The sequence below is a fragment of the Carassius auratus genome, unplaced genomic scaffold, assembly GCF_003368295.1.
Source record: "Carassius auratus strain Wakin unplaced genomic scaffold, ASM336829v1 scaf_tig00031052, whole genome shotgun sequence".
Lineage (NCBI taxonomy): Eukaryota > Metazoa > Chordata > Actinopteri > Cypriniformes > Cyprinidae > Carassius > Carassius auratus.
Window position 1 is genome coordinate 175,001 of NW_020525893.1, and position 17,500 is coordinate 192,500.

Consider the following 17,500-nt stretch of genomic DNA (forward strand, 5'->3'; position numbering starts at 1 on the left):
TTTATATCTTAATATATTCCAGTTAATGCTTATTTCCTGTGTATGTAATAATAATAATAATAATTTGCTTTAGTTAACAATAACAACTCCTCCTCCAACTCGAAGGAGAGTCAGCTGTGAGTTTTTCCAGGTTACTGCTCAGAAGCTTGCTATTGTTGAAATTGTAGGGTTTTATTGTAAATCCAGGATGAACCTTGTGAAGATCTTAAAATGACAAAACATTCTCCCCTCTGTTACTTTTAGCAGCTTTTGTTTCTCTGCGGATGTGAAGCACGTGCAGAATGAATTGAGAAACTGACTGCAGTGGAGCATGAGAACTGGAGAAAGTGTTTGGGAATTACACTGAGTCACAGCTAAGCGTGGGCCGGAGCGTCTCCCTCCCCTGTAATTACACTCGTGATGGTGTGATGCTCAGTGTGTGGGTCCATCTTTAATAGTGAAGGTGTTGTTGGCAGAAGCCAGCTGAGACATACAATACACGCTGAATATTTCATAGCATATTTTCCTCCTGCTTGCTGCTCAGAAACACACGTCAGCAGAAATGCTGTAAATAGTCTTTCCTTTTAGAAGGACAGTGGATGCAGGGATTGTTCTGTCGTGTTTTTCATTTAACTAGGATCATTTCCCAGGTGTAAACTTAGAGAGAGGACATCTAGCCGTGTCTCGTTTAGAAATTCAAAAGAGATTAGGCTGTAAATGTAAGTTTATGTCAGTATATTCATACTGTTTGTCAACTCATACAGTATGTGAAATTCACTCGCCCTCGGGCCACGTGGGAACAGATTTGGAGAAATATAGCATTGCATCAAACACTGTTTATGAGCCAAAACAGTTCTAAACAAATATTTGGATAGATGTTTATGTGGGAGACAACAGGAAGATAGGGACGTTATTATGGATTATAGACTCAAATTTTAGCCAGAAGGAACGGTTTAAGGTTAAAACACATTGATGATGCATTTGTTTGTTACAAACACACAGTTTGTTCTTCTCCAGATGTTAACTGATGGACTGGAGTACTGTGGATTACTTGAGGATTATTGTGATGTTTTTATCAGCTGTTTGGACTCTCATTCTGACGGCACCCATTCACTGCAGAGCGTCCAATGCTGAGCAACAGACGCAATTCTACATTTCTCCAAATCTGATGAAGAAACAAACTCTTGTACATCTTGGATGTCCTGAGTGGGAGGGAAAATAATGCTGTAATACATGTAATATATATATATATATATATATTGTATTTTCGTTTTGTTTGATTTTGGACTGAACTTTAACAGGGAACTATTCTTTGATCTAAAATGAGTGAATTTATATTTTTAAATTCAATTCTGTGGTGTATTGTTTGTGCTTTGTTGGCTTGCATGCCAAATATCTGATGTGAAAGAGAAGGAGAATGCTGCAATTGCAGTTTCATGAACGTGGCGTCATCATCTGGCTGAAGTAATGTGTTTCCATTGGCTGTTTGTTTGCAATGAGATGATATTTTCCATCCATTTTTTGCTATTGAAACATATGAGCACTGGAGTTTGCATGTGTGTGTGTGTGTGAGTGTGCAATGCAGGGGAGATGTTGGTAGAAGCTATAAAGTTCTGGGAGGAAAATATATATCCTCATTCTCACTAGCAGATAAAAACGTCCTCTGAGAGCAGTCAGCCAAATGAATGATTTCCATCAAATACTTGCCTTTCCTTTATCTCCAGCGTCCTAATGTAAGACATTCCCTTTTGTGCGCAGGGGACAGAGGCTTGATTAACGTTTCTTATCATCCCTAAACGGCAATGACTGCTGCAAGATCTGCTCTAAATAATGGATATACTGCAATATTTTCAATTAATTTTAAACGATTTCATGCCTACTTGAGCTAAATTGCTCTGAAATACCTCTCCTAGGTATTTCATAATACTCAATGTTTGCTTAGTTTTTAAAGTCAACATGAAGTCAAAATATACGCTGTTCACTTTAAAATTCATTCCTAGTCTTACAGTATATTGAATAATTAATCAATGCATGTTAACACAAAATGAGAAAGACTTTTATTTTCTCATTAAATATCCTTGTATAAAAAATGTGAATGCTGTTTCATGTTGACAAACTCAAGCAGATTTTTGTGCATCTAACACATGATCTGGACTGACTGATTAAAGCAATAAGCCTCAGAAAGTATCTGCGTTAGTTTTACTATGGTTAAGTGTTTAGGCAAAGCATATATTGATATCTGGGTGAAACTGTGGTGGACAGTCCATAAAACTTTTCAGATATGCATTTGATGAGAGAAGCTGTTTATCTCAGCTTTTTTTAGGGATGTACACTTTGGGCCCTATCTTGCACCCAGCGCAATTGACTTTGTACACCGACGCATGTGTCATTCCTATTTTGCACGCGCGCATAGCGCGCTTTTCCCTCCACAGAAGCACGTCGCTAAACTAGTGAATGAACTTGCGCTCCCTGGGCGGTTCAGCGCAAAAAAGGAGGCGTGTTCCGGCGCAAACAATCCCTGGTGCTATTTTGCTGTTCCATTAAACAATTGCGCCACTGACCAGAAAAAACCTAGTCTAAAGTCAGTGGCGCGTTGCGCATTGTTCATTATGCTATTTTAAGGGCGCATGCTTGACCATAATGTATAGCGTGCACAACGCGCATACACTTTGCTCATGTAATCTACACAGATGCAACAGTTATTTTTGCAAATCATAAATTGTTACACTAAAAAAATATTAACACATGAGATGACGGAAATCATTGTGGTGTGACACGAAGATGTGAAAAAATAGGCATAAATCTAGCTTACAAATTATTCAGGCTAATTATTCTCCCATCCCCATACAACACAACTTCTCTGTCTTTCACTGCTCTTACAAAAACATCAGTCTCCTCGGCTGTGAACCGCTCCTGGCGTGCGCCTGGTAAATACGCCATAATAATAGCAATCCATAATGGAACTTGCGCACCTGCTTTTAAAGGGAATGTTGGATGACGCTCTGATTGGTTTATTTCACGTTACGCCCAAACCACACCTATGAATAATGAAGCTACTTCAGACCAACCCATTTTAGATTTGCGCCGGGCGCAAGAGCCATTTATCCCGCCGGGAAAATAGCAACAGCGCCGAGACCCGCCCACAAAGTTACTTGCGCTTTGCGCTTTGACACTTGCGTTTCAGATCGTTGAAATAGGGCCCTTTATGTTGAAATGAAATCAATATAGCTGCAATACGGCTTTTTTCTCTCCATGCATTTTCTCACAAAACAAAATTGTTCTACATTTACTCATTCTTTCCAAACATAGCTATTAAGGCCACCTGTTCCCATTCAAGTCAAATTTATTTATTTTATTTATTTATCTTGCAACATATGTTGCAGAAAAAGTAATTCAATTCAATTAAATTCCAGTTTTTTTGTATAGCGCTTTTTACAATACAAATCGTTACAAAGCAACTTTACAGAAAATTACATTTCTACAATATTTAGTAGTAGCTTATAAGTGGTGACTTTCAGTTTGTGCACGTATGACAGAATTTTTCTGAAAAACTAATACAAGATGTAGTCGGCCAGACGATGAACATTATTAACAGCAATTATTATATGATGCAGTCACATTTGTAGCAATATTTGTTAGTTCTGTTTGTTGATTCAGGGTTAGCATCATCTGAGGTCCTCTGAGGGTCAGCATCATCTATTCTCAGGTGTTCTGGATCCAGACTGGAGCTTGTGTAAATCAATTTAAGAGATACATTATTTGAATGCTTGGTGAAAGAGATGCGCTTTTAATCTAGATTTAAACAGAGAGTGTGTCTGAACCCCGAACATCATCAAGAAGGCTATTCCAGAGTTTAGGAGCCAAATGTGAAAAAAACTTTGGACTTTGCTATTCTAGGAACTACCAAAAGTCCAGCGTTTTGTGACCTTAGGGTGCGTGATGGGTTGTAACGTGGTAGAAGGCTAGTTAGGTACGCAGGAGCTAAACCATTTAGGGCCTTATAGGTAAGTAATGATAATTTGTAACTGATACAGAACTTAATAGGTAGCCAGTGCAGAGACTGTAAAATTGGGGTAATATGATCATATTTTCTTGACCTCGTAAGGACTCTAGCTGCTGCATTTTGGACGACCTGTAGCTTGTTTATTGAAGAAGCAGGACAACCACCTAGAAGTGCATTACAATAGTCCAGTCTAGAGGTCATGAATGCATGAAATAGCTTTTCTAAATCAGAAACAGATAACATGTTTCGTAGCTTGGCAATGTTTCTAAGATGGAAGAATGCAGTTTTTGTAACATGGGAAATATGATTTTCAAAAGACAAGTTGCTGTCTAATATAACACCCAGATTTTGACTGTAGATGAAGTAACAGTACATCCGTCTAGTTGCAGATTGTAATCTACAAGATTCTGTGTACTGTTTTTTGGTCCAATAATTAATATCTCTGTATTATCTGAATTTAATGGGAGAAAATTATTGGTCATCCAATCTTTTACGTTTTTAACACACTCTGTTAGCTTAGCTAATTTAGAAGATGAATCTGGTCTCGTTGAGATATATAGCTGAGTATCATCAGCATAACAGTGGAAGCTAATCCCATATTTTCTAATAATATTACCAAGGGACAGCATGTATATTGAAAATAGAAGGGGGCCTAGGACGGATCCTTGTGGGACTCCATATTTTACTGATGATAAATGAGATGACTCCCCATGTAAATAAACAAAATGGTAGCGATCGGACAGGTAGGGTCTAAACCATCTTAGAGCCTGCCCTTGAATACCTGTATAGTTTTGTAATCGATCTATGAGTATGTCATGATCTATGGTGTCGAATGCAGCACTAAGATCAAGTAAAACTATCAATGAGATGCAGCATTGATCTGACGCAAAAAAAGTAAACATTACAACGTCATTTTTTATTTTAAGTAGGACTGTATTTCAGAATTAATCTCTAAATATAGACTCTTAGAAAAGTCAAAAGCAAAGCATAAGTTTCTAGTGTTTATTTTGTCCAATATGTTCTAATGATGCAACAGGAAGTGTACAAGTTTGACATTTGTATATATATATTTTTTTTGGATAGAAAGAAAAACGTCAATTTCAACGTCAGTTTTTTTATAATATTGTACAGCTCTACCGTAGACTCTTACATAAACACATGTAAGCATCTAGTGCTTGTTTTTGAACATGTTATGCAACAGGATGCCTAAAAGAAGCTTTTAAATTGCTAAAGCAAAGACACACTTTGTTAACTCTTTTGAGATAGAGGAAAGGCTGCACAAACCCTAACATGACCCCTGAACACAAGCAAATAGACCACCACACGAGAAATCTTCTGAACTCTAAAATATAATAGAGAACAAGAGAGAGAGTTATAGGAGCATACGTCAGCACTGAAGACACCAGCATGATCTGAATGATCCGGAAAGCCCTGACTTTATCCCGGTTCACTCCATCTCTCTTCTTGACATCATCACCAGGTCGAGGACGCTTCAGAGCCTTCAGGACCATCAAGCAGCTGAACACTTCCATAATTAGAAAAGCCAAGTATTGTGGCATAAGTAATACGTACATGTCAACGAGTCCAAGTTTAACTATCAAGCTTGAGCTAATGATCAGAATCCATCCGATGACGGCTATGGTGATCCTGTATTTCATGGGCTTGAGCTTCAGGAAGGTCAGAGGATGGAGAACCCCTAAGTATCGCTCCACACAGATGCAGGTTTGAAACAAGGGACGGCCGAGCAGCAAGATCATTCCAAAACTGACCGTTACATACTTACAGTTAGGACAGTTAAAGAAATATTGTTTGATTACCAAGGGGAAGCAGAAGTTGAAGATGACCTCAACGACTGAAGTGTTGAAAACGAAGTCTTCGAGGGAATGTCCTCGGATCATTTCTTTCATGCTCAGCCACATGATGTAACAGTTTGCTGGGAAGCCAAGAACCAGGTTGGTGCTGAAGGAGAAGGCGACAAATTCGTATGGCAAGTTGTGGCATTCGCTGGAGTTCCTTGCGAAAATGGACAGCCGGCAGGTTGAAATGTTTGTTGCAGCCGTCATGATCGCACCTAGATGTTTGGAAGTTGAGTGAAGGCAGAAGGGAAGGTTCATTAGGGCAGCATCAAGGATGCTTTAAAAACCACGTTGAAGAGACATTAAAACATCTCAAATTAAAACGCTACCTCACAAGAGCAACCCTGCTGGATGATGCACGAACGAATGAATGTGGTTTATTGCTGATGCTACAGATCTCTGCTATATAGTTTTGATTTGGTGACTTACTTAGTTTTGCATTCATATCTATGAAGCGTCATCTCAGCTTGTGAAATGCTATTGTAGGCATGCAAATAAAATATAATTGTGATAAATAACCTCTTAAATAAGAAACCTAGCAAATGGTTTGTTATGATGAAAATGTAAATAGTTGCTCCATGCAAAACGTGCTGCTGCTTTGCTAGGGTGGTGTGGGGCATTGTCAGAAATATATGCCTGAAATAGATTGAGTAGTATGCTATTCAAAGTTCAGCCATAGCTTCGGTATTCTAATGTTGCTAGCTGGTTGTAAGTCAAGACCCCACACCCACATATTCAGGTCCTCTGGATACAATCCGGGTCCCTCCTTCAGTGGAAGTCTGTGGGATTTTACACAAGCGAGAGTTTGAAGCCACACCTGACAGCTCTGGGTCAGTTTATCTTTTGTGAGTTCATGTGAGTTCATTCTGCAGCTGTGTTGCTTCTGTTCTGTTTTGAAAAATTAGCACTCCAAGAGTGTACAAGTGTTGATTTGTTACATATTGTGTGTGCGTGTAGGCAACATCTGGTTTTCTGTGGTTTTTTTGTTTTTTTTTGATAATACACAAAACACAGGAATAGTTGAAAATATTTTACATTTATTTACAGTATTATCACAGAAATATGTTTCATTATTTGATGAAAAAAAAATGATTTGTGTTTCTGCTGAAACACAAAGAAATGGACGTTGATCTGTTTTATAACACGCATCTCAACACTGCAGGACAGATCATCAAAGATACAGTCTGCTTAAACATACTCTACTCCTGAACCAAATTATAATTATCATCCACAAAGATGCTGAACGCTTGGAGGCTTCAAAGGACAGGAAGTGACATGACAGTTTAGACGCCTCTGGTCCTCTGATCCGCTCGTGGGCTGAAGTACTCAAGGACTGTGACAGGATGCAGTGTGTCAGAGAGCTCTTATATGATCACCGGAAGAATATCATTATTTAATATCACATATTTCTGTGATTAGCCAGGAGAAAAGATAGCAGAGGATAATGCAGTCAAGGCTCTTGAGTTGTTAAAGGTGTTTGGAACACTGAGTTCTGAAGGATGTCACTAAAAAGATTCCCTTTTTTTTTTTGTTGAACACAAGACTGAAGGATGGCTAGTTTCATTAAACAGGTTGCCAATGGTCAGCAGACCACTATATGGTATATGAGTAATTTCTTAATCATTTTAACAGTATATTTTACAATAAAGTAGGTTGTCTTCCTGGAAATTAAAGAAAAAATGTCCCATCAAATTATGTTTTTATTTTTTATAAAATAAAATAAAAACTATTGACAACTATTCAAAAATGCATTTAATTTCATTTAATTTAATTTAATTTAATTTAATTTCATTATTTTTTTATTACATTTTTTAGCTGTTGAAAGTTCTTCTTTATTTTTATAAAATGTATTGGTTCTTCTTTCTTTATTCTTTTTACATTTAACTACATTTTTTAATTTATTTTAATTTATTTGTAATTTATTTAATTTGTATTATAGTGCATATTTAGCCATAAACTGATTCTTTTCAGCAGGTGCATGTAAATGAAAACTGGATTTAAATAATACAATTATATATACAATTATATATGTATATATAATGTTAATTGTTAAATATTTATTCAAAATGAATATTATAAAAAACTATATATTTATACACTGCACTGTACATAAAATATATAAAATAGAAACAAAAAATATATTATTTCATTTCTTGCATTAAACATTTTGAAGCTCAGTGCAAATTTGTTTTGAGCTATATATTTGATATTATGCAAAGGCTGTGAAACACTTTCAGACGTCCAGAGCCGATCCACACACAGATCCTGAGTCATCAGCCTCACGGGGACGTGTGACATCTCTGTTTTTCTGTCAACTTCTCCTCCCGGTCCCCCGCTGCAGACGTGTGGAGCACGTAAATGGAGGCTTTTTTCGATCTGATCTCGTGGGGTTTGGTTGTTATGTCAGTGATGATCCGTGGAGCTCTGAGAGAAACAGAGAGAGGGAACGTCTGCCCCTGTGACAGTTAACCAACAGCCTCAGCCACTGCCAGTGTCTTCTCTCTTCAGTATTCGGAAATTAATCTTCAACTCATTTTATTCTAGATAAATGACACATCTTAAATTTAACCCTTTAACTGTCACTCACATTTTTTAACATAGACTGTATAGTGCACGATTTCAAAACTGAGATTTTAAGTTCTCAGTTGATATATCATTTCTGATGGTTTCTAAAATGTGATAGAGAAAAAGGTATTTTTTTTTAAACAAAGGTCAAAACTCCTGTTGTAATATAGATTTTTGAGGGTGCACTCTTGTCATAAATTGATCTATTACTTTTCCTACATAATCTTTTACAATTTTTTTTTATTTTTTACACAATTTAAAATGGGTTTTTTAATATTTTAACATTTTAACATTTTTTAAATGTATTCCTGTGCCAGTATTTAAGTAATAAAGTACTCAAAGCAAGGTTATTATAGTTAAAAATGAATAATAATAATAATAATTGTTTGTTCAAATAAATTAAACTTTAACTGAAATAAAATAAAATATAAAAAGCCTTAAACTTATTTAATTTCAACTAGTTGCCGACATTTCTTCCTGTTTTTACTTTATAATCAAATTTATGAATAATTAAAATTAAATAACTAAAATAAAACCAAAATACACACGTAAGTAAAGTAAAAACACAAGTAAAAACCTATTTAGACAATTAAAACCCAAAATGACTAAAACTTAACAAATTAACTTAGTAAATTCAACTAAAATGAAAACAGAAAATATATAAGAACACATTTAAAATATTAATACAACTATAATAGAATTTATACTAAAATAGTTTTTGAAAATGACAATAATAATAATTATATATAAAGCCATTCAAAAGTATCTGTTCATTTTTTTATATATATATATTTGTATTATAGTACAACTTTAGTACACTTTTTCAGCATGTAATAATTAAATTTGAAATGTCTAAAATAATAATTGTCAAATATATATAAAAAAATTATATTATAAATAATATGTATATATTTATTATATATTACATATAAAAAAAATCCAAATATTAGTTTTTTTGTGTAAATTCTATTATAATTTGTATTTATATTTTCAATAATAATAAAGAACCCCACTGAAGCTTTTTTTATTATTTTTCTTAGTTTTATTTCTGTGTCAGCAGAAGCTTCATATGAAACGTCAGCTGATGTTCAGTCTGTCCTCCTGTCCTTCACTGCTCAGGAAGCGGATGAAGCGTGATAAATGATCTCCTCCTTGTATTCGGGAGGTCACTCTCACTTCATGACACTGATTACTCGCATTAAGTGCTTGAAAACGGGTCATGGTGAGTCCAGAGAGATTCACAGACCTCATCCTGTCATCTGAAGAACAGCTCATAAAATACACATAAAAAGATATTTTTGTGGAAACTGAGATGCACTACAATTCAAATGTTTACAATACGTAAAATAATAATTATATCTATTTTATTAATCAAGGATGGATTAAATTGATCAAAAGTGACAGTTTAGAATGTTATGTTTAGAATGTTACAAAAGATTTAAATCTCAAATAAATACTGTTTTCTTCTTTTTACTTTCTATTCATCAAAGTGTAATGATGAGACAAAGACGTTCGGATCCATGTGCAGAACTTTAATGATGAGAATGGTCAGACAGGCAATGATCAGTAACGGCGTCAGGTATGTAGGGATAATCAGAATCGATAACAGAAACAAGCAGATGTCGGGGGCAGGCAGCAGAGAATCAGAGTCGGTATGAACAATCCAAAGGTAAGGTACAGAAGGAAAACACAAGGAAACCGCTCGGAAATGTCAGAATGGCTAAACAAGACTTCGCAGAGAGTGGGAGTCAGTGTGCTGCTTTTATGTGTGTGTAAATGAGGTGCAGGTGTGGCAAGGAAATTGTCTGAGGAATGATGTGCAGGTGTGGCAGGGTGATTGTGATGAAGAGACTCATGGGGAATGTAGTTCGGGTTTGGTGCAACAGATAAGAGGTGCTAGAGTCCGAGTGACATCTGGTGGTTGATGTGGAATGGTCCTGATTGGAGTGCCCTCTACTGAAGTTCATTTGCAATCCATCTAATGATCGTGACACAAAGAATCAAATATCTTAAAGTGTCCACAAAAGATCATGTGACACTGAAGACTGGAGAAATGATGCTGAAAATACCACTGTGCATCAAAGAAATAAATTATATTTAAACATTTATTCAGATAGAAAGCAGTTATTTTAAATAGTAAAAATATCTCACAATATTACTGTTTTTACTGTAGTTTTATTCAAACCAATAAACCTTTGGTGAGGAGAAGATATTGCTTACAAAAATATAAAAAAATCTTACTGGCTCCAAATTTTTGAACAGTTTAGTTTTAGATAGATAGATAGATAGATAGATAGATGGATAGATGGATGGATGGATGGATGGATAGATATTTTTCTTTAGCTCAGAAATCACTCTGAATGATTTATTTTTTAATCTAATCTAATCAATTAAAATTAAAAACGTATCCACTAATCACAATCATAATGATCATTTTATAAATAATCCATCTCTTAAATGGCTTTTATTTTTAGTTGATGTCATGCAGGTGGGTTATTGGTTAATGTTAACCAGTATCCAGGTTTTAGGTCATTGTTTTCAGCTGCTGTTGATCTTTATACAGTAGACAGAAAAACTGTGTTTGTATTGAGATGCTCTGGAAGCTGAAGCTGACCTTCATACGGGTCAGAAACGACGCACAACAGTGCTTCTTGTTCTAGAAAACACCTCCAAAGATATGCAGTAGATAGAGACAGGTGTCTGACTGTGTGTATGATCTGCTGTCAGGCACATTTTAATAAAGACCAAGATTTCAGTCCTTCATCGCTCAACAGAGGCTTGATGTGTGCGGTCAAGTCCTGGTGTCACCATAGGAAGACCCCCAAAAAACATTCTGACCTCAAATCAAACCTTTTTTTTGTTTGCAACACAATATAATATGTTAAGCAGCACAGGAATTGCACTGTGGTTAATAAATGAGGACAAAATCTTTGTGGGGGGTTATCTATTTGTTTAAACTATTTGTCACAACCTGAGAAGGTTGTGATTTATTGAATTTAGTTTATATTGAAATATATAATATAAATCAAATCAATTATAGTATTTATTCAAATTTCAAATATTTGGCTATAAGTACGTAAAAAATAGATGCAATAATAATAATACATAAATAAAAATATTTCTAAATGCATATTACTAGTAATTGAACAACATTTTTAAACAATATAACATATTAAATATATGTGTGTGTGTAAAATAGTAGAAGTAATAATAATTATAATAGATATATTTGTAAAGGTATATTATTAATAACCGAACCATGTTTTTATATTTATATACTGACATATTCGGTATATTTCTATAATGTGTATGTACATAATAAATTATATAATAACATTTTATAATAAATCACGTTATTTAAATGGTATACTTAATTATTTATAATAAATAATTATTTATTATATGTCATAATATTTTATACTTTTTTTGCAATTAACAAATACTAATTAGAATTTATATAATATATAAATATTACTTGTATATATCACAATATGTATATTTAGCAATTATAAATTGATAATATAATAATACATATAATTTAATTTATAATAATAAATTGTAATATATATAATTATATAATATATAAAATGTATAATTAAATAAAATAATTTATTAAAATGATGTAATATATAATTTATAAATAAAAATTATAATTTATAAAAAAAATGTACATTTAGTAATAAATTATAAATTGATTGCATAATATCTAAATTATATAATACTTTATTTAATACTGTATTTATTAAAATTGTGTATTAATATAATATATTACATAAATACTATGTTATGAATTGATTATAATTCATCTTTACATAATATATTATAAATAATTTTATATCATATTTATAATTTGTTCTAATTTATTATTAAATCATAAATGAAATATAAAAATTTAATTCGATCGAAGCACAATAGTTTCTCTAGTGAGAAACCTACTGTACTTCACCAATGCAAAATGAAGATTATAACTGAAATATGAGAAGTTTAGCATCTGATCAGTGAGCTCTGGGTCGGTGTCACGAAAGGGAATTATCTCAGTTCACCGTTGGAAACCCTCATCCTCTGCTTCTGCTAATTATAAGCACAGGTTCTGCAGACTCTGCTCTTCCTCATTAGGATAAGTTGAGGAGTTTCAGCCGGCCTGGATCAGTCATTATCTCACAGACCCGTTCTATAATTTCCCAAGTTCCTATTTAGTTTGTTAAACGCAGCCCATAGATCCATCAAAGGGTTTTAATGACTTTCTGAAGCCGACAGGTCCACGCAAGGCTTTAATCGTCTCCAGAGGGCAGAACTGCTTTAAATGACCGGCTGCAGATGCTCCATCTTCCTTCACACTTTATTCGCTTCCTGCCACGGTCAGACGCACAACATCTTAATGACTGTCAGATTCATCCATCATCTGCGTTCAGGGGGCGGGTCAGAGGTGGAGGGGCGTGGCCTGTTGGGCTTGAGGGGGAGGGGTTACGTGACTCGGCTCCAGGATTATATTTTGATTGGTTAGCACAGATGATTAGCAGTGTTATTTTGGTACCGTTGAGATATCATTACATTTTTTATTTATATTTTGAATTCGTTCATTATTTTATCTTCATAGTCATTTTTTGTAGTTTTTTATTAATATTTTCAATTAGTTTTTAGTAAAATGGTTTATTAATTTTGTTGTGTTTCTGTCATCTTTAGTAGATTTTGTTTTAGTCTATATAGTTTTTCTTACTATTAGTTAGATTTTTTTACATTTTGATTTTATTTTAAGTTTTATTATTTTTTTAGATTTTTAGAAGTTATTGTTTTTAAGATATGTCTATAGAGTTTTTTTATATTTTGATTAGTTTTATATACTTATGTATTTTTTATAATAATGTAATTTAGCAGTTTCTGAAATTTTTATGTTTGATTTTGTTTTAATTTTTTGACGTCTAAAGTTTTTACTAATATGTAGAATTTGTTTTTTATCATTCTAATTTCATATAAATTTTAGTTAAAGCTTTAGCAATTTTATTGTGTTTTGTCATTTTTATTTATTTACTTAATTATTTATTTCGCCTAGATTGTTTGTATCAATTTATTTCCGTTTTAATCTTAGTTATTACATCAAGGTAAACTAAGCAATTATAAGCAAATTATAAATGTTGCATTAGCAACTAGCTGAAATAAAATACATTTACATAATATATATATATATATATATATATATATATATATATATATATATATATATATATATATATATATATATATATATATAATTGTAATTTATTTATATAATATATAATATTAAAAAACAAAAATGTTTTAATGGTTTTACTAGTGATTTGTTTAGAGTGCTCTTAAAACTGTGAAATGTATTTATATTTTTTCCCTGTCTCATTCTTATTTCAGTGCTTATGAAAAAATTATGCATCATGGCATAATAAGTGTTTCAAATGCTGGTATGCTGCATTCACTTGGTTCCATGCTTTATTCAACAAGCAAAATCAAGGTTACAGTCTCAGAAATAATTGTTATTTTGCAGTTTCTTTATGAAATTGAAATGGATGGTTAAATTGATAGCATTGCATTGTTTGATATACTGCAGTGGGTTTATTACTTCAGCAAATGTAGCAGGTCATCTGGATAGTGTATGCACACAGTAAATGTGTCTGCATGCTGTACAGAGATAATACAGTAGTGTGATAGTGAGCTGTTTGTCACTATGTCTTAGAGATGAGCGCTGGGTCAGAAATCACACTGTGATCGGAGGAAGACGGGACGCCCCGCTGCTGCATGTCCTGCTTTAAATTCAGCCTTGAACCTCAGTGTTGTCAGGCTTTTCTGAGAGTTAAAACCACACTGAATTGATTTAGATGAAACACTTTCCACAAGGTGAGTATCATTTGGTTTATTTTGCTGTTTTGGTTACATTCACCTCATGCAAAACATTCATGCATATTTCAATAAAAAATTCATCTTGTTTTGTAAATATTTTGATTATAGATGCTAATTATGTTTTCAAATATAGTCCAAAGTTCATAAATCATTTAAATAAATAAATAGCTCTAATTATTTAATAGTAAATTAATAATGATATATCATTCTTATTAATAAGTAAAGAATTAACAGTCTAGTTAATAAATGATAAATGTTAAGATGATAAGTGTCAATTTAATATAGTTTATAAAAAAAATATCTTAATGTTAATTTTGTAGTAAAATGTAATATGTTAAATGATTGAAATAAATAATTGGCCTATAAGTCACTTTTTGAGTCTTTAATGTTTTTTTCTGTGACATTAATGTATTTGAATCAGTTTGAGTCAATTAAAAATAAATAGTTGAAATTATTATTTTTGAGCCCCTAATAATTTTGACATGCATAAAATAAAATTATAAATAAATTATTGCATATTATTTTATATTTGTAGTAATTTATTATTCATCTTAGTTTATTTAGTTTTAGTTATTTGAGTAGCCTACTTCAACATTAAATGAAATTGTTGACATGACATTTTAATCTACTGGATATTTTAATTTTACTTCAGTTTTTATTTCAAATATATATATACAAGCGATATATATATATATATATATATATATTGAATTAATCAATTATGAAACTAAATACATTTCAGCTGTAAATCAGCTCTTAAAAAGACAAAAGTGATTTCTTTTGTTTTCAGCCAGGCATCAGGATCCCAGTTGGTGGCTTTCAAATGCATGCAATATGACTGTCAACTAACTCGTTTCCTCATTGCAAACGCGCGTGAGGTGTTTGTAATGGCCTCGGGTTGCGAGCACGAGCAGTGACGGCGCTCAGGTCGGGGTTGGGAGGAGGCGCAGCTGTGGGCTGAATGCTAACAAGCTGTTCAGGCTCTTAGACGACGCCGTGACTCATCGCAGAGCAGTGATGACAGATGAAAACAGCTGTGTTTAGCATGCCAATAGAGCTCTTTGTGAGGTTTTGTGAATGGTGCTGCGATCGGCGGAGACTTTGAGTCAATGTCTTGGGAGATTCGGCTCACAATGAGTGTGTGACTTCCACATATCCAGCTCCAGATGAATGTTGATGAGAAGAGCGACTCACAGATGATGAAGACGCTGGTGAATGCTGAATGTGACATGCTAAATGTGAGCGAGAGAGAGTTTGATTCAGAAGAATTTGCATGTAGACTAGAAACCTGCTGTTCACTGTTTGAAATAATGAAGACATAAACTGCAAAAAATGATGTCTTGTGCAGTGTTTTTGTCTTGTTTTCTGGTACCAAAAAATTCTTAAATCAAGATATATTCTTTTTAGATATTAAGGAGGCATTCACAGAACCTGTCTTTGCTTATAAAAAACACAAGATGCGCTGTTAACACTTGTACGTTTTCGTTTTAAAACCTCGTCTACATTGGCGTTTTCACCGCGTTTCAAAAACAAAACAAAAAAAGTAGTTTTGTGTTTCTTTAACCGTATTTTATTTCAGTTAACTGCAAAGACATGAAAATATAATTGAAGGAAACCTGTATGCTCTTACGCTCGGCAGGTTCATCATTGCAACCAGCTGGATGTGAACAGACACTGACAGTGTGTTTCTATGTCTGTCCTGTAGGGGTCGCCCTCCAGGGCCGTCGTCTCTCTTCATCTGGGATCATGTTCTAGAGCCGACCCTACACAGCAACCATGAAAGGCTTAGGGGCCAACCATAGTCGCTATCTGTCTGACACCTGCGACCCTAATGCGGGCCCCCAGGAGCCCCTGTGTCCCTTGGCCCCGGACCCTCATGCTACCTTCCTCCTAAACCCCACCGTCAACCATTACACCACTCTGGATCCTCACCTTCATCATTTTCCTGTTTCCACCCAGACAACGCTTCAGTCGGACTGCATGCTGCCCCTCAACAACCAGCTGACCAACAGCAGCACCTTCCCTCGCCTCCACTACACCACCCAGCAGGAGCAGAGCGACTACACACAGGTATAATATCATAATATTATGATATTTTATTACAATTTAACATAGCTGTTTTCTATTTGAATATACTGTAAAATGTAATTTATTCCTGTGATGCGCAGCTGTATTTCAGCATCATTCCTCCAGTCTTCAGTGTCACATGATTCTTCTGAAATCATTCTTATATGCTGATTTGCTGCTCAATAAATATTTCTCATTTAATATCAATGTTGAAAACATTCGTGCTGCTTCTTATTTTCGTGGACATTTATTGATAATTAGAAAGTTCAAAAGAAAAGCATTTATGTGAAATAGAAAACTTTTGTAACAAAATATAATTATCTTTACTGTCACTTTTTATCAATTAAATGCATCCTTGCTGGATAAAAGTATTTTCTGAAAAATGTATTCTTCATCTTCAAATAAAAAATTACTGACTCAACAGTGTAACGTCCCTGGGGCAACTCTTAGTGCTCTCCATGGTTTTGTCCTACACTTCCCTCAGCATGGTGGTGTGGTCATACCATTACCCATAGCGACCCCTATCGGATGCAGTATGAAGTTCCCTTGAAAGGGAACGTCTCAGGTTACTTATGTAACCATGGTATGGAACAAGACACTGCGTCCTCTATGGGTCGTTATGGGGAATGCCTCGTTGTGATCCGTGTCTGAAGTATACATTGAAAACACCAACAACACGTTGGTCGGCAACAGACAATGATATCACTACTGGTGTGACTACAGTATAAATAGGCGCCGAGAGAACACGCCATCCACTTCTTCGTCTGAACCTTGCATCCGAAGTAAGGCAAGAAACCTAGAGGTCGAAGTGTCTCATTCCCTACTCAGGGAACCATGGTTACATAACTAACCTGAGATGTTCCCTTTCAAGGGAACTTCAAACTGCATCCTCTAGGGGTCGCTATGGGGAATGTTATGACCACGCCACCATGCTGAGGGAAGTGTAGGCCAAAACCATGGAGAGCACTAAGAGTTGCCCCTGGGATGTTACACTGCTGTCTGTGACATTATCCCTTACGGCCGAAGGCTAAATACCCAAACTTACCTGTTAAGGCCAGACCCTTTGGTCCTGGGTAGAGTTCAAGGCTTGGAATCAATAATAGATTCCTTTAAAGTCTCAACAGATCCCTAGTAGAAACACTATTTGAATATGTTTCCTGAG

At 34.5% G+C, this 17,500-nt stretch overlaps 1 protein-coding gene across 3 annotated transcripts in view; it reads left to right on the top strand.

Moving 5' to 3' along the window:
* Positions 1–17,500, top strand: part of LOC113080367 (disks large-associated protein 4-like) — an 81,255-nt gene that overhangs the window by 61,088 nt on the left and 2,667 nt on the right. For 2 of the 3 annotated variants that reach the window (XM_026252532.1, XM_026252534.1), the window contains one exon: positions 15,977–16,341. In XM_026252532.1, the coding sequence (XP_026108317.1) occupies positions 16,048–16,341 (294 nt within the window). In that variant the 5' untranslated portion in view covers positions 15,977–16,047. Of the gene's footprint in view, positions 1–15,349; positions 15,510–15,976; positions 16,342–17,500 lie in introns of those variants that run through there. The other variant, XM_026252535.1, reaches the window with a different exon arrangement.